The following is a 24,693-nucleotide window of genomic DNA, read 5'->3' as shown; positions in this document are numbered from 1 at the left end:
TAGATGCAAATCCATGAATTTTTTCTTCTCAACATAAGAATGTAGTACCCTCACCACGATGGGTGTTTTGAATGTAGAATCTTGAAGTTTGAATTACCCTGCAGATGGATTTGACATTATTAAAGGCGCAACGGAAGCAACTGAGGATGCCATCAACTCTGAGTCCAATTCTCCAACAATCATGAAATGGCTTGATTTCACATATCAACAGCTGGAAAAGATGGCCATCTTTCAGGATATTAAACGACATTTTAAGAATGCTTGAAAGATGGTATAATTGAAATAGTTTCAGAAGCTGAGCTTTTCCACTTCATATTATCTTCCTCGTAAGGAAACAGGTACAACTAAGATCGTACCAGTTTTAATATATCAGCAAAGGGTCTCAAAGCCCAAGCTTGAATGATTGTTTGGAAACTGGAATGAACCTAATAGAATGTATAAAATCTATACTGATGAGATTTCAAAGTGGAAAAGTAAGTGTCACATCAAATACGAGGGTTGGCACTTTAATAGTGGCAACACAGCTGGAAAAAACGCTACACAACAAAACCAAAGAATATTGCATATACCACACGTAAACTACATACCTACCTTACCTCTCAGCAAAAAGACTCGTCCTGCCTACGTCACACGCATGGGGAGTGACGCGAAGAATGAATCCTTGTATTAGCTCGCGGTCTAAAGTAAGTGTTGTCAGGATGTTTTCAAAACAAGAACAACAATGTTGGATAAAAATTGAATGTGCCAGAGGTCGTACAGCACGACAGTGTCGTCAAGGGCTTCAAGAGGCTTGCAGGGAATCTACATTGCCTTATAGAACCGTAGCAAGATGGATGAAAGCATTCAATGAAGGACGCCAAAACGTGGCAGACATGCTGCGGCCAGGGCGTCCGAGTGTCAATGATGCAGATGTGCAAGCTGTTGCCGCACTAATGAACAGTGATCGCCGCCAAAAAATTCGTCAGCTGGCTGTAGAAACAGGATTAGCACATATGACTGTGCTGCACATTCTGAAGAACCGCCTGTCCATGAGAAAAATTGTTTCACAATGGGTTCCACATCAATTGACGGAAATGCAGAAATGGCTATGATACGATGCTGCCCGAACCCACCTGGAATGCTATGAGCGCAAAGGAGATGCTTTTTTATGCCGTATCATTACGCTGGATGAGACTTGGGCCCGCAACCAGAACTGAAACCCCAATCAAACGAATGGCGTCATCACGGGTCACCACGACGCTCCAAATTTCGTCAGAACCCCAGCAATGTGAAAGTTATGGTGATTCTCATGTACAACTGTGATAGTGTCATCTTAACGCATACCGTTCCCCCACAGCAGACCGTCACTGCACAGCATTACTGCTCATTTTTGGAGCACAATCTGCGACCAGCTTTGAGAAAAAAACGGTGACACTTTCTGCAGAAAGCTCCTCTCATTTTGCATGATAATGCTCGGCCGCATGCAGTGCAAGCTGTGACTGATTTGTTCAAGCGATGGGACTGGGAAGTGCTTTACCATCCACCATACTACCCAGATCTAAGCCCTTGACTTAATTCCTAAGATGAAGGAACCACTTCGTGGCACTCGCTTCCAAACTGTTCCTGAGATTCTTGGTCCATTCAAACTATCAACAAAACAGGCGCTGCTACAGGTATTCTGAGACTTCCACATCGTTGGAAACGGGTTGTACACAATGCTAGCGACTATATTGAAGGACTGTAAAACATGGTGACATGAATCACTTTTGTATTCCTTGTAAATAAATAGTTGCCACTATTAAAGTTCCAACCCTCATATATATATATAAAGAGAGAAAAAAAAAAAAAAAAAAAAACTTTTACAGATTTACACAAACAAAAAAGAAAGATTATTTCCATTTTCTATGATTTGACACAGGGAAATTTGTAAATTTTTCATCATCACTTTGGCACTGCTTGTTCTCCTTGTTTTATTAGAAAGAGTTAAAAATCACTGCTTGAAAGGAATTTAAGCCTGTTGAACAAGATAAAAGACAGTCACATTCTATTCTACAAAAACTAAGATATCTTTCATGTTGATAATGGCATGACCAGTGTGGAAAACCAAACAGGTTTAGAACATAATGGTTTGAATGCTTGCGTACCTGAAACTATCAAAACAAACATTTTGGAGCTATTGGAAAGAGAAGCCTGTACCAAAGGAAAAAGGAATTAGGCCAGGAAGCATAGCAATTACGGAAGATGAAGCTGTGACTAAAAGAATACACCTGTCATCTCTTAATCAAGTGCTTGATCTCACAGCATTTACATGCCCTGTTAATGCTACATAAATTTTTATTGCAGTCGACCTGGGAGACTGATATAGAAGAATTTTTGAAGTGGATGAAAAACTTAGTATATTTAACCAATATAAGGATACTCAGATAGTTTTGCAGAAATGGTGAAGTTAAACTGAGTTTGCATATTTTCTGCGATGTGAGTCAAGCAATATACACTGCCACAGTATTTATAATCTGTAGAACTACAGAGTAGCTAAGATCCTGGTGATGGGAAAGAAAGATAGATGTTCTTAAACTACTATGAAGAGAAGTTCTTGACAAAGCATTGCTGGAATTTGAAGATTTGCAAACAATTCTTTGTGACTTTAAAGCAATCATTAGCATTTGAATTCTAAGATTTTTCAAGATCACAGTAATCCAGTTCTATTGACTCTAAATATGCCATTCAATAATGCTGAAAAGCTAGATCCATGACCTAGACGTAGTTGAAGCTCAGGATCAGAACAAATGTTTGAGGTACTAAGATTTCACAGTGAATATTTAGGCCAGCTCAAGATGGAGATCTATAAAAGATTGTCAAACAACATAAATATCGAAGATATTCCTTTCCTTTAACCCCCTCAAGACGGGTAGCGAAAACGCGCGCTTATCGTGGAGGACGGCAGTGTCTTACGCGAGCGTCTCTCCAGGGCCGGGGGGCTTTTTTGCTACTAAGCCTAAATCCATGAAATTTCCGAAGTATCAATGCATTGTTTAATAATGCTCTATAGAGTATTTAAACGGCTTATGCTTTATAGATATTTATATATATATATATACTTTAATTACCTTATTTCTTGTTTAAATGCATATTTTACACACTTTATTTTAATTACTCACCATTTTATGACTTTTAACATTATACATCTGAAAAGTAAATATATTACTTAAAATTCTCTTTTCGTATGAAAAATTTGAAAACAGGGATCTACACACAGTCCTACATTACATTCCTTGCACTCGTAATAACTCATTTGCCGTTTTGGAGGATTTTTCCGGGAATGTGAACAAATGAAGCATCGTCGTCTCATTTTCTTATCAGTCTCTTCTGAACAAAGTTTTGGAAAATGTCTTTCAGTTAATCTTTCAGAATCAATATCAGAATATCAGAATCAATATCTGAAATATTTTGCATCATTTCTGCTATTTCATGCTCTGTTAAAAATTTTCGACGCTTCGACATTGCAACGGTAAAAACAGAAAGAATTCACGTCTAACAAGATCTAATTATTTTCTAAAAACTGAACTGCAAACCGAAATACTCAACGCTTTAGCGCATATAAAACTTCTACTTACAATAAACAACTACCACATGCGAATAAAGTGCGATTTAAAGAGACGTCATAAATCACGCCATTCAGAAACATTTAGTTCCCCGTTTGTTTATATAATCAAAAACACGTGTATGTGAGTCATGCTTCTCTCATTTCGAGTAGAAGGTCTAATGTACATGTATCTGAAACCATATGGACATACAGTGCCATCTTGTGGCAGAAATTATGTTTGAAAAACATTCCAGGACACTGGCACAAATATGTGACAGTCGGTAGTAAACGGGAAAATGCTCTGGCACGCCTGCGTGTCAGCCGGGAGGTGAGTGTGTTCGTTGCTGGCACGTAGACTGACAGTCGGCGCGAAGGGGTTAAAGATATAATAAAAAAACATATTTAGACTGGTCATTAGCCAGAGTGTAAATCTCAAGGTATGGGGGTAAAATTAGAATTGTGCACCATTGGGCATATCACTACAGGCAATTCACAAAATTTATCTTTCGAAATTGTAGAAGATCAAGATGTTATTGAATCAACAAAAGACCCAGTTTAGTTCAAAAGTGATGAAAATAAAATGAATACAGAATAGGTAAAACAGCTCTGTGACACTTTCTCAAAATTATCTGCATGCGGTTGTGAAATTAGAATTCCTAGGACCTTGAACTTATAAAATTATTAGTAAAGAAATCAAAGTACAGTATCTTTAGTAATTGAAATTCATACTTTATTTAAGTATCAGTTTTTTTAAAGAAATAAGGATTTAATGTTGAAATTTATGTAGACTTCTAGGAATTAAGTTAACTAGAGGTGATAGAATGTTAGTTATTGACAAGCTATACTAGTTTTTTGAATAGTTGTTACTTATTACAGACTGGAAACTGCATTGAATTCTCTAATCAATGATAGATAAAATTTTTATTCTTTTGGAACCTGCATTGCTATAAATAAAACTTATGTTCTGTTGTTAAAAGCAGTTATTTCCTGCCACTCAGATAAAATTAACTTAAAGTCAGGAGTGTTCATTTTCCCAACAATAATACAGGTTATTCCTTTTCCCTCTGCTTTATTAACAGCTGTTGGATAAACTCTGTTATTAATAACAGGAGATTGCACCCAGTATTACCCTGATTATTCAGGAGTTTACAGTACTACATAAGACAAAAACTGCAGAAACACCTCTAAAGCAAATATGTTATTTCATTCAATGAGCAAAGCAAAATATAATTGAGAATGAGTCATAACTGATTTTTATATTCTTTGAAATGTTCAAAAGGCAACTTTAACCATTTGATAAGAAAGAAAATATGAAAGTTAAATAAAAAAGTTACAGAAGCATAGTACATACATTTATAACTATAAAGAAACCATATGCAATAATATTAAAAAATTAATGTACCTATGTTGTCCACTGTCATACTGTCTTGAGTAATGACACACAAAGGACCTTCATTCCTCCTATAATAATAATTATTTAGTTTTGTAGTTACTGTGTATTTCAAAGTATATATATATATATAAAATCTACTGATGAAAACATCATTATCTATTCAAGCAATAAAAATTCGGAAATACATATTCCTGCAATAAACCTAAAAGATTCATATGTTTGAGAAGTCAATTTGCAGGGTTGCTATTGTATCTGGATACTAAAGTTAAGTCTTACAAACCCCATTAGACAAGACAGTGAGTTACTGTTATACCTTAAATAGTCACAAAATACTGAAAAAGGTTTAAATTAACCTTTTAATTTTAATTGAAAATTAAACATTAAAGGCACAACTTGTGTTAAATATGAACAATCACTTGTGGCAATACAAATTAAGAATAACACGCAATTATTTTACCTGTACATAAGTTTAAAACATTACTAGCAAAAATACCAAATCCGGAATATTACTTCCAATGAAAGCTGACAAAAAAACTAACATGAAAATAAATATGATCGAATGTACCTGCAAGAGTAAAATTACAGAATTTTGCAGCTGTGAACAATTGAAGATGCTTTTATTCAACAAAGATACCTTCCATACTACTATTCTCATTTATCTATAGCTTTGTATAATGTACATATAAAGGAGTCTACTCTGATTAACAGCAGAACAAGAAAATATTGCTTACAAGGTCTAAAAAATGCCTTGCACATTACAATAAAGTATAGAGATATAGATCGAATGTACCTGCAAGAGTAAAATTACAGAATTTTGCAGCTGTGAACAATTGAAGATGCTTTTATTCAACAAAGATATAGTTATTCACTATATCACTCTTTCCATAATCTAACTTTACACTTGTCATTCTTAATATAAATATCTCATGAAAGGAGATTTTAAGTGCCTATAAGCCACAACAATTTTACAATTAAAAATTTACTTCCCCAACGCAAGTTTAGATCTTGTGCATATTATCATAACTAGCCCTCGTTACAACTAGGGTGGCACAGTTATTGAAATTCTAAGGTGGAACTAGGTAGTTTTGTGGATCAAATAGAGCAAACAACTTTGTAATATGATCGAATGTACCTGCAAGAGTAAAATTACAGAATTTTGCAGCTGTGAATAATTGAAGATGCTTTTATTCAACAAAGATATCTTCCATACTACTATTCTCATTTATCTATAGCTTTGTATAATGTACATATAAAGGAGTCTACTCTGATTAACAGCAGAACAAGAAAATATTGCTTACAAGGTCTAAAAAAATGCCTTGCACATTACAATAAAGAATATCAGTATCTGTTGCAATTGTAACTGTGCATAGTGCAAGATTTCAACTTGATTACAAAACAGATTAAAATGGAATGATAGCAGTCCTCATCATGCTCATTGGCCACAGGCTATGGTGCCATTTACAAGCACAGTGTAACAAAAAAGGCAAGAAGTTGAACGTGCTTCTCAATAAAAAAAGACCATAGGTGCTAGGCTTGCTGAAAATGCAAGTCTCAATAATATAACTATAAAATTATTTAAGATCTGAACTTATTGACTACTATGTTTTAAGTATGCTGTTAACTTTCAAAATTTTCTACAACTCCCTAGGTGACACATCACTACATGAAACAGTCTGGGTGGTAATAACTTGCCAGACCCATTCATAGAGTTCTAAGATGTCACACCTAAGTTATCCAGTTTTAGAGTACAACATATGTAAATATAAATACCATATGCAGAATGTAGTTGCACCAACCAGAATGGAGAAGAATGACATCCAGACTGAAAAGTTTACAAGTGGTAATATTGATGCCAGTATATTAGGCTGAGTTATCAGTAACTGTGAGGGGATACAGCAGGAGACTACGGTGCAGCACAATAATGAAAGAGAATCAATCCTTCATTCATATTTTATCATGATTTTAATCTTTCAGATTTACACATCCATAACTTCTATGTTTGCCTGAATCAATGTCAAAGGCTGAAGTCCATCACCTGCTTTGACAGCAATCAAATGGTAAAACACAACCAGCACTGACATTCAGGAAAACCATTCTGTGATACATAGTAACATGATAACACAATTTCATACTGTATGACTTCAATCAAAGTTTTGGTTTAAATCAAAGCTGACACTCTCACACACAAGAAAAAGAAGAAACTTCTTTCTCAAAAAGGGCTGCGCTCTAAACTGTTCACAGATGCCTAATGTAGTAGAAAAGTGATTTCATATATCAACTGGTAAGTTGTCTTATACTATCAAACTTGAGTTACTAAACATGGATCAAGGGACTATATACCTAAACTAAGTGACATTGGCTATCATCATACTTGCAATTCTCTACATGAAAGAGTAGTAGAACAGACATATTAATAAAACAGAACTGCCTTACGTAAACATACCTTACAAAATTTATATTATGCTGTCAATGTCTGAAAATTGAGAATTAATTTTATTTGAGTGCTCTGTAAAAAGGTACATGATATCAATGACTATAAATATTTTTAAGAACAGTATATTTCATTTAAAACAACACAGGAAATGCTTTCATTAAAATTTGAAAAACTGTTGATTTAAAAATCAAAGTTTAATTAAATGACAATTTAGAAAATATAAATTACACTGAATAATTAAATAGCCAAGTTCAGCAATTCTAATAATTTCTGCCTTTGGTTTTATAGTATGAAAATATGCACAATATTTTAAAATTATTTCTTACTTGCTGTAAAATAAATGAAAGAATGCTGATGATTATTATTATTAATGCAATGCACATTCATATACCAAAAATACACCATAAAGAAATTAAAAACATATTTATAAATAATGATGTTTTCGTTGCATTTAAGGATAAAGGTAACTATTTCAGAGCATAATAAATTACTGTATTTGCCGGTATATAAGATGCATATTTTTTGTTTTAAAATAGGTCAGAAAAACGGGGTGCGTCTTATACATGGATACTCACCTTTTGATTACATTCATTTCTGGAAATTTCCCCTATTCAGAGTGATGGGATTTTTTTTTGTTTTCCTTGCGGAGTGTGGGAATATTACAGATACATAAAGTTCAGTGAATGTGCATGCATTGTCATCGATGATCACAGCAGGATTCATTTGGGCTTTCCAATTTTTGTGGACGACTTGTGTGTGAAATTTCTACAGTTCAATTTTCTTAAATTTGTTGGCAATTTATGGCTCAAAAACAATGTCGGTATTGCTATAACATAGCATACAAGCTATGCGTGATTGCAACATGGAAACAGGGCTGCAGAGAGGCATTTCGAGCCACCCATAACTGAGAAAATGATAAGAACTTGGTGGAATCAAGAAGAGGATCTAAAAACACAACTCGTAGATTGGGTATTTGAAGAAAGCATTTCTTTGTATTTGTATTACTTTACATTTAAAATACTGTAAATTCATTTATAAAATCAGTAATAAAGTTTTATCCTTCAAAAATGTGTATAAAAAAGGGGGTGCGTCTTACAAGACAGCAAATACGGTAATTGCTCTCCTCAGTTACAGCAAGACATGCACGCATACCAGCTTATAAATCCATACATATATTTGCATTTAGAAGCTATAATTTATATATATATAAATTTTTGGTTATTTTAATAATCTCCAAATTCCATGCAAATGCTCATATTGCTTAATTATGAGCAGTCATATATATAGAGACCTAAACAAAGGAAATGATGAATTTAGTCATAAAATTTTTTTCTCTGATTTTCTGAAATGAATATTTAATATTTCATGATGCTGTAATGCTCTAAAATGCAAATAATTTAACATAAAAATACTTACTTTGGTCTCATTACATCAGCAGCTAAAGTTGTATGAGTAAATTCTTCTTTACTATCCAAAAACGGATATCCATTTAAATGAATATGTGCATCATAGCTGTTTAATACTCAGAAAATTAACGCCTCACACAAACACTATTAAATACAGTAATTTTTTCACTATTAATAAATCATTCACTTAATATAAAAGTTAGCATATTTCAGTTTATCAGAAGAAGGATAGTTCTACCATCGCAGAGAATCATCATGATTTTATGGTTTTCATACTATTTTAAACAAGAGCAGCTTCCGATGCAAGAACTTTAATTAAAAATATTTTAATATGAATATGGTTCTTATTCATAAAATTAACTCTTTATATATAATAGTCATGTGGAAAATAAATCGTGGAACCGTGAATGGAGTCTTAAGAAAATTTCACTGTACATTACTAGAAACTACATTTTAAGTTTTCATATGTTAAATGCTGTGCAAGTTGAAAATGACCTAAACATATAAAGGTCAAAAAGTGAAAAAGTTTTCAAAAGAACAGACTCCTGGAGAAGGCCAGGTTTCACCCTTGGTTTTCAAGCCAATGAAGAAGAAGGATATTGTATTGAGCTTCGTACATACAGAAACTTTATTTCACTAAATGATAATGCTTAATTAAAAGCTAAACTATAATTAATACAAAATTCAATATAAAAAAGTTTATTCTGTCTAAAAAACTAGTTCATCTCTGTTCTACTTTTTCAAATAATCACAAAACTATATTAATATAACTATTCAGAAATTATTATAGAATATATTAGTGGAACTACTCTACTTTTTCAAGTAATTATAAATAAAAGAAGATCACAGTTATGCAGACACACAGTACTGTACAGCAAAATCAGCTAAGGATAAAATAAATGCAGTACACATTAAAAGCATTTTGATTTTTAATTAAAAAAAATTCCACGGCCTACATTTTATCACAGAATCCATGACAGAGCAAGCATTTAACTGAACAGTGTCATGCAGCAAAAATCTTTAATTCCAGAAAATGGTACAGGCATTGTTAAATTATATAAGCTTACTATTTAAAGCATATTTCAGTCCTCAAATGTTACATCATATTTTCAAAGATATTAGCTTAGGATTACTCATACTTAAAAAAATCTCTATTCTCATTGAGCTCCATTAAACACAGGATGCCAAACGTACTAATACTAGATCATTATGGTAACAAAGCTGATTATCAACACAATGGGTAGAATGGTTAAAAATGTCGAAAAAATCACTCATGATTACGAAATGTGAAGCTGACAACAACAGCAACAACAAAAAAGCCAATATATTTAAATTTCTTATAATTTGATTATTCAGGATACCACAAAAATTGTAAAGTATAGAAACCCTTACTAGCATGAAAAAGAGTCTTAATCATTTTCCATGAATAAATAAATCCAAGTCTACTAGAAAACACCCCCTCTGAGGATTATACTTTGAATGCAATTCCCCCCCCAAAGCATACATTATTCAACAGCCAATGCAGAGAAACTTACACCGAATTGAAAGATGAATTCGTAGTAGCATGATCTATGGAAAAGCATAAGCGAATGAAAATAAATTACCTTTAATCACAACAGTCATAGGAAATTCTGGTCGCGGTAATACCCTCAGACATTGACACTTAACAAAACAATTTAGAATAATTCAGAACTCTCAACATCAGATACTTGTTGAAGTATGTTTACATATAAGCTGAAGTATGTTTACATATAATGCAAATGTTACCCAGCAGATGAACATATTTTATGTTTCAGATACCAGCCTCCACTTTCATCAAGCCTAAATCTTCCAGCTGAAAATTTTTATGTAGTAAAACCACCTCTATCCATTTTAATGGCATCCCTCTCTGCATTAGTCATAGTTAATCTGAACCTACAATCAGATCAGGTCTATGAGTTTTGTGGCTAAGAAGCCAGGGTTGCTTTAGTCGTTGGCTTAGGCACCTTACAGGTGATGATACAATTTTAAAGGATAATGCCGCGAGAAACAAATTCGAGGTACTCCCACTGCTCTTCTCCTAATAACCTCTCAAGCAAAGTTTTAACACGACAGTATATTAAGTTCCTCATACTGCAAGATCACTATATACTTACAAGTAACCGCACCTCCGCCAAATTCAAACTCAGGCCAAAGGCCTCCCTACTCCTATCTGAAAGGGTACCCTCTATATTAGTTGCACATTATTGAATGTCTGGATGCAGCCCTTTCTCCAAATGCTTCACTGGACTGTCAGGCTTTGCTTCAAGAGTCCTTTTTGCAAGCGCCTAATAACAAAATTAACCCATTCATGTCGGGCACCTTTGTTACCGAAGCGTTCTCATGGGACGCTGTGTACCGGATGCGTCATCTTGTGGGGACGGGCAATTTGTGCTGCTAAGCCCAACTTTGGAAAAAAATTCGTATAAATTAAATTTTTCATCCAACTGTTCCAATTTTTGGTACATTATGAGAAGAACATTCAGGTAATCGTCAGAATTAATTTAAAACCTTTATTATTATATTTTCCTTAAAAGTTTTATAAAATACTCATTCTAGAATAATATAATTTTTCCCTTATCCCGAAAACAAGTAAATATATGTGGTAGGGGAGTTGTGGATGCTAGTCTACAGTCCATTAACAAGTTCAACGTTTTCCACACTACAGAACATTTAATAAAATAACAGAAAAGGTACAGATTGAATTAAATACAAGTGCTGTTGCACCTTCTCGCGCTTGTTAGATATAAACACAGTTCTTTACCACTTTTAGAATTTAAATATCAGCTTAGGGCCTACTTGCACCAGCCAAAGGCCTCCCTACTCCTATCTGAAAGGGTACCCTCTATATTAGTTGCACATTATTGAATGTCTGGATGCAGCCCTTTCTCCAAATGCTTCACTGGACTGTCAGGCTTTGCTTCAAGAGTCCTTTTTGCAAGCGCCTAATAACAAAATTAACCCATTCATGTCGGGCACCTTTGTTACCGAAGCGTTCTCATGGGACGCTGTGTACCGGATGCGTCATCTTGTGGGGACGGGCAATTTGTGCTGCTAAGCCCAACTTTGGAAAAAAATTTGTATAAATTAAATTTTTCATCCAACTGTTCCAATTTTTGGTACATTATGAGAAGAACATTCAGGTAATCGTCAGAATTAATTTAAAACCTTTATTATTATATTTTCCTTAAAAGTTTTATAAAATACTCATTCTAGAATAATATAATTTTTCCCTTATCCCGAAAACAAGTAAATATATGTGGTAGGGGAGTTGTGGATGCTAGTCTACAGTCCATTAACAAGTTCAACGTTTTCCACACTACAGAACATTTAATAAAATAACAGAAAAGGTACAGATTGAATTAAATACAAGTGCTGTTGCACCTTCTCGCGCTTGTTAGATATAAACACAGTTCTTTATCACTTTTAGAATGTAAATATCAGCTTAGGGCCTACTTGCACCAGCTGTCGTATATGCAGTCAAGTTACCACCTTCTCATGGAAACATACAGTTCATTATTTAACACCTTCACATGTAGACCTACATCTTACCACCTTCGCATGGGATAGAAGACTGTGTACATGTCATACTCCTCTTTCAGCTTGCTGGTGCATAGGTGAGGCCCTCTGGGGGCTGTGTTGCACTTACGGATACCACAACTCGTTCATCCTGACACTTTTCGCCCTTGAAAACACAGATCAGCGACACTGGAACATCAAGACAGCACTTGAAAATAAATTTAAAAAACAAAAAGTGCAGAAGAACCACACATAGTCCTAGACAGTAGCAGTCCAACCCTTCACGTGATCAGCTGCTGTAGTGGTACATCCAGGGACCTTCATGGTGTCCTACTTTTTCCACCTGGTAATGATCTTTACCTTTCCTCGCTGTTACATGATACGAAGAACTTTGGCCTTAACTTTAGACCACCTCCCTACTGCGTTCTTTGTATGGCAACTAGGTCATTCACATTGTATACATGTGCCTCTTTTCTCTTCTTGTGGTATGTTTTTCTATTCTTTTCCTGAATTTTTAGAATGTTTTTCCTTGCTTCTTCTCTCATATCTTTTCGATCTTTCATCATAATATTGCCTTCTTTTTCTTCGAGAATTTCCATAATCTTTAAGTCCTCTCGATTTCTCATTTTAACACCAGTGAGGAGCTCAAATGGAGAACTCTTTGTGCTTCTGCTCTTAGTGCTCTTCAAGATCCTTTGTACATCTCCAACATATTTGTACCACTTGGTTAGATAATCTATGGATAATTTGGGTAGGACTGGAATCAGACTGAGATGAATTCTTTCCACTTGTCCATTTCCTCTAGGAACGGCTGTAGTTTTAAATATGTGCTGAATCTTCTCTTGATTACAGTAATCTTCAAAATCTTTAGAGGTAAACGCCGTACCTTAGTCCCTTGTTATTCTCAAAAGATTACCAAAAGTTGATTATTGCAGTTTCAGCTTCTGCAATGCCTCTTGAGCTGATGCAGACTTTACTGGACAGAGCCACATGAACTTCATGAATGCATCAACCATGGTTAAGATATGATTGTAGTTCTTATTTGTCCTATAAAATCGATATGAAAAGTGCTCAAAGAGATACTATCTTTTGGTATGGGATTCAGCAACCCTTCACCCTTACCTCATTTTCAGTTACACAAAATACATTCTAGACAATTTGAAATGACTTGTTCAATTCGTTTTCCAAGGTTACGAATATAAAAGTCGATTTTCAGCAGATCTTCTGTTTTAGACACTGCAAAGTGTTGTGGATACTACATATGATTTCTAGCTCTAATGCTTCGGGTACCACAAGTAACTCGCGACCACTGTCGAACTTGTATAATACTCCATTTTTCACTAGGAAATCTTTCTTTAGTCCTTGCTCGACTAAGGATTTTAGCAACTGGAGATGCTCATCACTTCTTTGCGCAGCTGCAATTTTGGCTGTAACTTCTCCCTGAGAACAAGTAACCATCATGACAGCGTTTCTACTTAACGAATCCACATGCCTCATTTGATGCCCAGATCTGTGAACAATTTCATAGTCAAAATCTTCTAGTAGTAACACCCATCTTGCCACTTTAAGAGTTAAATCTTTTTTTAACGCAGTCTTCTGGAAGGCGTCACAGTCAGTAATTATTCTAACCTTAGATCCTAAAAGGTAATTCCTGAATTTCTTTAGAGCTTCAACTATAGCTAAAACTTCAAGCTCATAACTAGATAGCTTCTCATGCTGGAGACTAGTTTTTTTACTCATGAAGTAAATGGGGTGTAACTGCCCATCATCTGACTTTTGTAGCAATACAGCGCCGAAACCATGACTGCTTGCATCTGTATGCAATTCTAATGGTGCTCCTTGTTTAAAAATATGAAGAACCGGACTTGTCAATAAAAGTTCTTTCAATTTATTAAATGCTTCTTTTTGTTCAGGCCCAGATTTTAATTCTGCTTCATTACAAAGATCACTTAGTTGTTTCGCTATTTTTGAATAGTTGGCAATAAATTTCCTAAAAAACAGTAAGACCCAAGAAACTTTGAATCTGCTTAAGGACTTTGGGTTCCAGGAAATTTTGAACAGCCCTGGTTTTTTTCAGTAGAGGGGGGAATTGTGCAATCCTCAATAACATACCCAAGAAATTATATTTTCCTTTTCAAAAGTTGACATTTCTTAAAATTGATCTCCAAACAGTATTCTTTGGCTACTTCTAAAACACGTTTTAACTTTTCCAGAGCTTTGTTCTCGTTTCCTGCTAGAATAATAAAATTGTCCATGTAATTAACAACAGTGTCATCAAGAATTAAATCTCTAAACATATTATAAATCTTTGGAACACACTAGGGGACGTGCACAAACCAAAAGGTGCTTTTAGAAACTTGTAGAAGCCTGCATGAGTAATAAATGCCCAATATTTAGTGCAGTTTTCCTCCACCAGAACATGAAAAAAGGCATTTTTTAAGTCTAATGTCAAAAAAACTGCTTCATCCAAACGATCTAAAACCTCTTATACTTGTGCCATGGGAAAAGAATCCTTAACTATTTTTTTATTTAACCGCCTGAAGTCAACACAAATTCGTGTCTTGCCTGATTTTTTTCTACACAAAACAATTGGTGAAATATATTCTGAACACGATGGCTTTAAAATCCCATCCTTTAACCATTCATCTAATTGATCATAAACAAATTTTTGGTCAGCAAAAGGAATTCTCCTCGAAAGCTGAGAAACTGGAATTTCATCTTTTAATATTACTTTCATTTTTAAATCTGTACTGCATGGCTTTTCTAACAGTTTATACTAATTAATAAGAGTGGAAACAGTATTGTGTAATCCTTCATCTTTAATGTGCAATAAATCTCTTTCACTGTCTCCCTCAATGGCTGCAGAAATAAAAGAAAAAAAATTACTTTCCAAAGAGATGGAATCATTTTCATATTGTGTAATCACCACTCCGTCCGAATAGATGTCAGCTAGACAAGAAGGCAGCATAAAGCATTCTGTAATTAGGTCATGAACCATTGCTGAGTCTATTTCTTTTTGTTTTTTGCTTTCGCATAAAGAAAAAATAAACTTAGCCATTTTCGCTTTAACCACGTGACCAAACAAACTTTTGAGTTCTATAGATCCACAATATTTTATTCGGAAAATGAGATTTCTTTACAACTATCAATTCACTTCCAGAATCTATTAAACATTTTATTTTCTTACCATCATTCAACAGTTCAATAAATTCTAACTTATTTCTACCTGCATTATTTGATCCAATCTTTAACCCAGATACCTTTTTTTGAGACAAACTTTCCTCCTTTTCTAACCGTTTGGGACAATTTCTCGCAAAATGAAACAATTCTCCTTTACTCCCACATACATAGCAAATATGTTCTGTTTTACTACTATTCTGATTTACAAGCTTTCTTGAATCCTTGAAATTGCTCTGAGCTTTTTTAAGATTGTTTCTGGAAAAATTAAGCTTTTTATTTTCTGGAGTTTCGATTTGCGTGTTACTGGTATCAGCTAAAGATTTACCCCTGGATGAATAAAATAAATCACATTCTCTTCACCAATTGATTAGGTGGGAACCAACTGACACTCCCGAACACTAATATGTTCCTTTGTCTTAGAATCCAGAGTTACATACAACTTACCAGATATAATAAGATCACACAATTTCTTAAAGTCATCTACTTACAATAATAGAAAGTTGCATTGAGTCGAGACGCGAACTGAACATGGGATTCAGATGAATGTCTCTGCGCATTTTAAAAATAATTCAAACATTCACACGGTGTCAGCTGAAATTCTTTCAAGATTAGAGTTTTTAATTTATCTTAATCCGCGATCTCTTGTTTAGAAACATACGTTAAAACGTTATTACATTTATCGCCTAATAAATTAATCAACACTTCTGATTTTAACTCCACTGGTACAATTTTAGTAGTAAAAGTTTTCTCAAGTGACTGAAAAAACAAATGCAGAGCTTCCGGTTTCTGGGGTACAGCTATAGTTAATGTTTTGACCCTTTTAATGATATCTTCAACACTAGTCTGCTCGTTTCTTCTATCACCCGAGAATGATTGTGATTTTAAATTTTCAAGCTCAATCTGCTTCTCAATTTGAACTATTTTAAGATGTTCGATCTCTAACAGATAGTGTTCATTACTTGTTGTAGTCGTCCGATCCTCGGCGATAGATTTGACCATGCCACGAACAAATTCAACGTTCAATTTGAAGGCATCAGAATTTTGGATAATTTTTTTAATGTCAGCTTTTTTGGCATTTTCTGGAACAGTCTCCCTGATTTGTTCCGCAATTACTATTAAATCACTTTTCTTTAAATTATTTAAGAAGCTCATTTTAGACACGAAACAAAAGTATCACTATCCTCAAGAAAGAAATAAAGCAAAGTTTTCACATTACCTTCTCTGAAGTATCCAAATATCCCGAACAGGCTCCCAGATTTTCTGTGGTAGAGGATTTGAGGATGCTAGTCTAGGTTTGGTTTGGTTTATTTAATTACGGCAAAGCACACTAAGGCTATCTGCCTAAGGAGAGGGATGCCTTCGTGGAGGACTTTCTAAGGGAAAATGGCTCGTATACACGTTACACATAGGGCAAACCAAGAAAACACCCATGCAGCCAGCCTGTTCGTGGGCCGTTAACAAGTCCAACGTTTTCCACACCACAGAACATTTAATATAATAACAGAAAAGGTACAGATTAAATTAAATACAAGTGCTGTTGCACCTTCTCACACTTGTTAGATATAAACACAGTTCTTTATCACGTTTAGAATTTAAATATTAGCTTAGGGCCTACTCGCACTAGCTGTTGTATATGCAGTCAAGTTACCACCTTCGGTGGAAACATACAGTTCATTATGTAGCACCTTCACGTGTAGACCTACATCTTACCACCTTCGCGTGGGATAGAAGACTGACTGTCTATATGTCATACTCCTCTTTCAGCTCGCTCTCGCTGCTGGCGCATATGTGAGGCCCTCTGGTGGCTGTGTTGCACTTACGGATACGACATATATATGGAAAAATATCCACACAATTGTAGATTTTATTTAACACAACACATAAAATATTAAAACTGTCTTTTATAAAAATTCAATGTGCAAACAACAAAAGGGAAGCATTATTTCAAAAGAGTATATAAGTACCAAACTTCGTCACTATCACAAAAGTCCTTCTTGGTGCTTCAATTTTTTTGTAAAAGAGTGTATTTTCCCATAACAGACACACACCTACATCTAGTGGCAACAAAAAATACTAATTAAATGTTCTATCTAAGAAGTCAAATGTGGTGCGCTCGGCCATATCGTTGAATTAAACGGCGATTGAAATATGACACACCCGGCCATGAGATAATGTTTGCTGCTGATTTGCATATGACACGCTCATTGTGAATGGGTTAAAAATACATACTGCAGTAAGAGCTCTGGTTTTTGCCCCTAATTTTATGGCTGTTAAATATTCTACTTTAAAATAATATAAAGCTTATATAAAGCTTTTTTGCTGATTTAACTTATTCTGATGAGTAAAAAGCATGATTTATACGCTGGTATTGGATAGCTCAGTCTTGATGATTTAGGATTGGACAAAGAATGGCAAATGTGAATGTAATGTTAATAGAATGAAATAAAAAAAGTTGGACTGTTCTGCATCAAGTACTATCACAAACTTGTAAACATTATCTTTGAAAATGCATGAATAACATCCACACAACAAAGTAAATATTATAAAAAAATTTTGTTTTCCAGTCTCATATACTAATAATCTTAAAAACAATTACATATATCTATGAAAAAGGATACATTCCTTCTTTACCAAGAGCATCTCCAACCCATTTACTGGCCATAACTGCAGCCATAAGTGGGACAATGTGGTTCACACTTCCAGTTAATTCAAACATAATCACAACCAGAGATACTGAAAGGAGGGGGAAACTCATTAAATGCCCATAATTTTTATAAAACACACAAACTGAAGTATACCACTACAATGTATTGATTTCTAGCAACAAATACACGCATAGATCTGTACAGAATGGACAAAACAGAAGATAAGTGTTTTCTTCAAATATATTATCACCGATTTTCTTTTCATATGTAATTGTTGTTTACAAGTTATGACTTGGGTGTGAGATATTTTTCCCAAAGTATCTTTTTATATAAATTCCCATACATACTGCAAAATACATTTGAATTTCCAGTAAAAATAATAATTCAAATGAAGGCAAGGATTTTCTGTGCACCCAGTTAAACATATTCTTTTGAGAGCAGAAACTGAAACAGTCTAACTTTTTGTTACTAATGCTTATGAAAACTATGACAACATGTTAAAGAGTTAAACTATGACAACATGTTAATATCCATCAAATGGATATTTGACCCAAACCCCTAAAAGTTGTTAACTTTGCTAAGCAGTAACCAAGTTCAGCTGAAGCATATGATGTAAATGCCTTCACAAAAGTACCAGTGGATCTTAAGCACAGGATAATAATTATGAAACATAAGTGAGAACATTTTTTGCTTATTGCTAAACATGTAATGCCTGCCACTACTATGCTAATTCTCCCACATGCAAAATGTATAGAAATAAAACAACTCAAGTTCTTGCAATTAATGAGAGAATCTAATTAAATTTAATTTTAAAATTTTAATACATCATTTTAAAAAAACGAGAAAACAGATTAGAATACTCATTATAAAGCAAGTGGAAGTTACAGATCAATAGAAAATTCTATGGAACGAAAATATGGTAAATGCAATGCCCTGACAGCAAAACTATCTCAGTAATCCATACTTTCTAGAATGATATACATTCCCCAAGAATGGGTCTTTGAAAAGAAAATTCTTTTGAATTTTTAAAAGCTATTGGAAATTAGACTAATAGTAATTTTCTTGAGAAACTTTCAGAACTCGTATTTTCCAGCCCAAATTCACTTCATTAACAGAGAATTATAATTTCTTTTCCATAAAATAACAATACTGAATGCCTGTAATGAATCAGCTATCAAACGAGTCAAATAAGTTTTATTAGAATCTTCTAAAATCCATACACGAGTTAATAAACCTGCATAAACTGAATAAACATGAAATTTATGTAGTAACCTATTCATTGCTTTCTTCTCTGTTCATTTCTTTAAATTATTTTTAACCACTGCAGCTTTCTTGCTTGCATAGCATTAGGGAACAATTACTTGGTAGATGCACACCATTTGCACCTTATTTTTTGTTACTTTGTTAGCTTTTCCTGAAGTATAACACATATGTTGATTACAATACTTGCATGTCCTGTTAAAATTATTATTAAAGCCTTTCTATTTGAAGGAATTACATAAGAATTTGTCAACAGAGGATTTAAAATCCATAAAGCTACTGAGCTTTCACACTAAAGAAATACAGTCAAAAGTCGTTAATCCGGACTCGTCGGGATTTCGGCGATTCCGGATTATCGATTTTTCCGGATTATAGATCATCAGTTTAAATCTGGTAAGATGGCATGCAGAAATTATAAAATTAAAAATGTGAAACCGTAATTTATGAAATAAAGAACAATTATGATCTAAAGGGTATCAAAATTTACAAAAAAAAAAAAAAAAAAAACCTTAACATTTATTTGTTTACTTTATTAAACATTTCTTTCAATGTAAGTTGTTTAAGTTGCTTCGTTTTCTGTGATAATACTTTCTCTTTAATTCTATAAACAGACATAATTTCTTGTTCAGTTACAAAGTTCCACTGTTCAAGTCCCGTAATTGCTGTGCCGAGAATACCGACTTACTTGTCAAACGAAATGTTTTCGTTTTCAATAACCTCTGGGTCACTTTCTTCAATATCGGAAGCGAATTATAATGACGAGGAACTTGATTTAAATCATATCAAAGACGGAGTACATCGAGATGAAATACTACACTTAGTAAGGAATTATAAGCCAAATAAAATAAAAACATCTGCCCTGAAGATAAGGATAGTGCTGACAGATCAACTTCCAATCCGCGGGGTGAAATCGATAAACAGATTTCGGATTTCAAAACATACTTTCGCTTTGTAGATCCAAATTACATATTAGTAAATATATATCGGAAATTCAATTTGACATAATTGAAAGTTCAAGCTTACTTTTATGAAATTGCTCTAACAGTCTAAAAAAATAATAAGCCGGATCCAATTCAAAGATTAAGGAACAAAGCAATCTGCAACATTAACTGAATTAGATAATTTTAGCTCAGCGTATACCTCCGTCAAACATTAAACGCGCATGCGCACAAACATACTAGCAGCCGTAAAGGTCTTACGCGCTCTCGTAAACGCCTGTGCATATGCGTGAACGCGACGCATGCGCAGAAAGTTTGTAGCTTTGAGGTCCGGATTATGGGTGTCCGAATTAACGACTTTTGACTGTACTATATTCTACAGAAAGGTAGTCTTTACCCAGGTAATGAATTATAAAGAAATTCATGATTTATTCCATTTCATAGTCATCAACATAAAACAGGGTTTGTAGCCACATTTCAGTTAAAAAAATAAGCACCTATAAGCACTTTTCAAGCACGTTTTAAGAAAAAAATAAGCACCTGTCATTATACACAACTGCATAACCTTAAAAGAAAAATTAGACTTGCAATTTAAAATATGAGCAATGCAATATTTATTAAGAGAATGAGCATTACCTCAACCATGGAAAACAATTAACTTTTTTTTTTTTTTTTTAATTTTAAATGACAGTTTAATTTACAGAATTACTTTACAATGAGAGAGAAAAAAACTATGCAGAACTAAACTATATTACAAGATCTAATGATGAAATTTCAGTTCAAAATATAGAAAATAAATAATAATAAGCTATATTAGTTGTATTCGCTTGGTACCTAATAATAAATACAATTTATTTTTCCGCTTATAATATTTAAATAATTTAACTTAAATCAAAATTCTGAACATTTTCTAAATTTTCATTGCATAACAATTTTCCCTTAACATATATTCCAAGCAAAGTAATTTAAGTAACAAAGAGGAACATTTCTGAAATCAGGAGACGGGAAATTGCTTCATGCAGTCATCCTTTAACAGTAAAAGCTTAACTAACCCGCATACTCGGAAATTGCCGAATATTCCGTATAGTCGAGTTTAACTGGAAAAAGAGGAGAGGGGGATTGTAGCCGTTCTTTAGATTTCTCGGCTAAATAAATGATTTTGACATTTCGATATGTGCATCATATAAAAATAGAAAAACGGAACTGAGAAATATTCTGCTTAGAAAGCACAGTAAAACTCTTAAAAATCTCAGACTGAACATCAAAATTAATTATCTCTGCAAAATACCGCAAACGTTATTGCGCAATATGCGCGGCGTAATTCTTCCATACATGATATTACGCAATCGGAATCAACAGCTGCCGGTATTCGGAGAATAAAGAATTAAATACAGGAATGGAAAGAGACTTACTAAATTGGGGGTGTTTTTGATTCTAATTTTGAAAAGACTGCATTAAATTTCCGGAATAGAATCATTCTTCGCTTGGGTTAGGTAGACGGCAAAACTTTTAGTCCTATTCAATCCAGATTGGACAATGGAAAAAAAAAAAAAAAAGAAGAAGTCCGCTGCTTCAGTATTAGAGATTTTGCGGTGAAATTGAAGAACCTCCCAACCTCCGTACTGTATAATGTATTGGGAAAAAAAATTGACTATTCGATTACTTTCCTTTTATTTAAGCCATTCCGAATATTATTCCTTAGAAAGCTAATTTGTGTAAAAGTACAACCATTTTTGGAAATTTATCTACACAACTATATTATTATAAATATTCATACATATGCTCATAATATAAGCATAACGATCATACTAAACACGAATATGAACTGACCACGCGGAACGAGAATGCAAATTATTAAAATCTTGATAGAAATCCAAACGTGTGTAGTATTTAGGTGGGAGGAAAAGAATACCGAATGTACCGGACTTTTCTACGGTTTTCGCAATTCTTTGACCAATAGAAGGACGTGCACCTGTCTGTACTCTGGCGCGCAACATAGGTTACGTTAATCCAGAAAAAGGGGGAAAAGCTATTTCCGGGAATATGATTCACCATCTGACGTTCCATATAAGAAAGAAAAGTTGTTTATTTAGTTTCCGCTTTGGTACCGGGGGGGGTGGAATGCGCGTTCATTAAAAAAGCACTAAAAGCAAAAAATAAGCACTAAAAACAAAATAATAAGGGCTTTAAAGAAAAAGTAAGCACCTATAAGGGTCTTTATATTTTATTTTCAAATATAAGGACTTATAAGCACTTGTAAGGACCGCTATGAACCCTGTAAAAATGTACAGCTTAGATTGCACTTAGATTTCCCATACATATTCTTCTACCACTGCTTTAGCTCACCTTATAGGTTAAGATTCCACTGACATTAGAATTTCATTTCAGTTTATCAAAAAATTTCATTACCCAAACTATTTAAAATGAAATTTTTAGCTCAAAATCAGATATATTACATTAAGCTATGTCTATTAGGCCTAAAGCCCACTGTAACAATAATTTCGTTTGGCTATGGGAAAGACAAAGGTAAGAATTTAGATCTACATTCATTTATTATATCATACACAGCAATGTTTTAGATACCCTCATTACCATATTTGAACATTTCCACTCCATATTGGTGAATCATCATTTACTACCACTTACCATTACAATCACCTGTCTATTTACTGGGATAACATTTTGTAAAGTAAAAATACTTTAACCAATCTTTGATGAGATGCACAAAGGCTTCTTCAAGTATACAATGCTGGAAGGCATACATATGCAAACCATAAACCAATCTAATTTGCAGTAGCCAAAACTCAGTTAATAGCTTATTTTGTACTGATGTTAAGTATTTTTTAACAAAGAATCATTTAAAGTGAATTTATAGTTAACCACTACTTCAGTTTTTAAAAGATTATGAAACTAATATTACATAACAATTTTTAAGAGTAAAATGTATTACTAAAGAATTTCCATGATTAGGAAATATGTTCTAGATGGGGGATAAGCCTGTTATAATGAATCAGCTGTTAAATGAGTAAAGTCAAGTTTTTTTGTGGACCCTGTTCTAAAATCAAAACACGAGTGACTTAAGAAATATGAATTTTATGGATTTATTTAGTGCTTTTGCTATTACAGTCAAAAGTCGTTAATTCGGACACCCATAATCCGGACCTCAAAGCTACAAACTTTCTGCGCATGCGTCGCTTTGACGCACGCGCAGAGTCGTTTACGCGTGCGCGTAAGACCTTTACGGCTGCAAATATATGTGTGCGCATGCACGTTTAATGTATAACGGATGGTAAAAGGTAAGCTAAAATTATCTAATTCAGTTAATGTTGCAGATTGCATTGTTCCTTAATCTTCGAATTGGTTACGGCTTATTATTTTTTGCAGATTGTTGAGCAATTTTATAAAAGTAAGCTTGAACTTTCGATTATGTCAAATAGAATTTCCAATATACATTTACTAATATGTAAAGGATTTACAAAGCGAAAGTATGTTTCGAAATCCGAAACCTGTTTAACAATTTCACGCTGCTCTGCGGCGGGGGGAGGGGGGAAACGCCGTGACGCGTAATGAATTGGAAGTTGATCTGTCAGCACTATCCTTATCTTCACGGCAGATGCTTTTATTTTATTTAGTTTATAATTCATTACTAAATGTAGTATTTCATGTCGATGTACTCCATCTTTGATATGATTTAAAGCAATTATAGGACTTGAACAGCGGAACTTTGTAACTAAACAAGAAATTATGTCTGTTTAATAGAATTAAAGAGAAAGTATTATCACATGAAAGGAAGCAACTTAAACAACATACATTGAAAGAAATGTTTAATAAAGTAAACAAATAAATATTAAGCTTTTTTTTTTTTTTTTTGTAAATTTTGATACCCTTTAGATCATAATTGTTCTTTATTTCACAAATTACGGTTTCATATTTTTAATTTTGTAATTTCTGCATGTCATCTTACCAGATTTAAACTGATGATCTATAATCCAGAATCGCCGAAGTCCCGACGAGTCCGGATTAACGACTTTTGACTGTAGTTCCTTTTTTTTTTTTAATAACTGCAGTTTTAGTTTTTAAATATCTTTGTAGAACATATTGCTTGGTAGGTGCATTCCACTTGCATCCTTTTTTATGGGGTGTACTTTGATGTTAGATTTTTTGGAAGTATAACACAGAGCATATAACATAGAGGTCAGAGGAACTGCAATACGGGGAAGGGGAATCACAGTTATCCTTCAATAATTATCACTAAATCTTATATTCTTTTAAAATAGTTAGTCATTAAATAATAAAATCTTTAATGCTGAAGTAGTACAAGAAAAGATTTTAACTCGT

The 24,693-nt window shown here is 33.7% G+C and overlaps 1 protein-coding gene across 4 annotated transcripts in view; it reads right to left on the bottom strand.

Moving 5' to 3' along the window:
* ClC-c (chloride channel protein 3) overlaps positions 1-24,693 on the bottom strand; it is a 232,470-nt gene that overhangs the window by 21,101 nt on the left and 186,676 nt on the right. For all 4 annotated transcript variants that reach the window (XM_035355011.2, XM_035355013.2, XM_035355012.2 and 1 more), the window contains 3 exons: positions 18,131-18,245; positions 8,806-8,901; positions 4,965-5,023 (listed from right to left, as the gene is read on the bottom strand). In XM_035355011.2, the coding sequence (XP_035210902.1) occupies positions 4,965-5,023; positions 8,806-8,901; positions 18,131-18,245 (270 nt within the window). The remainder of the gene's footprint in view (positions 1-4,964; positions 5,024-8,805; positions 8,902-18,130; positions 18,246-24,693) is intronic.

This window comes from Stegodyphus dumicola, chromosome X1 (assembly GCF_044657685.1).
Source record: "Stegodyphus dumicola isolate Sdum_Otavi_A_Nest chromosome X1, ASM4465768v1".
Classification (NCBI taxonomy): Eukaryota; Metazoa; Arthropoda; class Arachnida; order Araneae; family Eresidae; genus Stegodyphus; species Stegodyphus dumicola.
The sequence above is the reverse complement of the archived record's forward strand: the minus strand, read 5'-3'. Positions and strand labels throughout refer to the sequence as shown.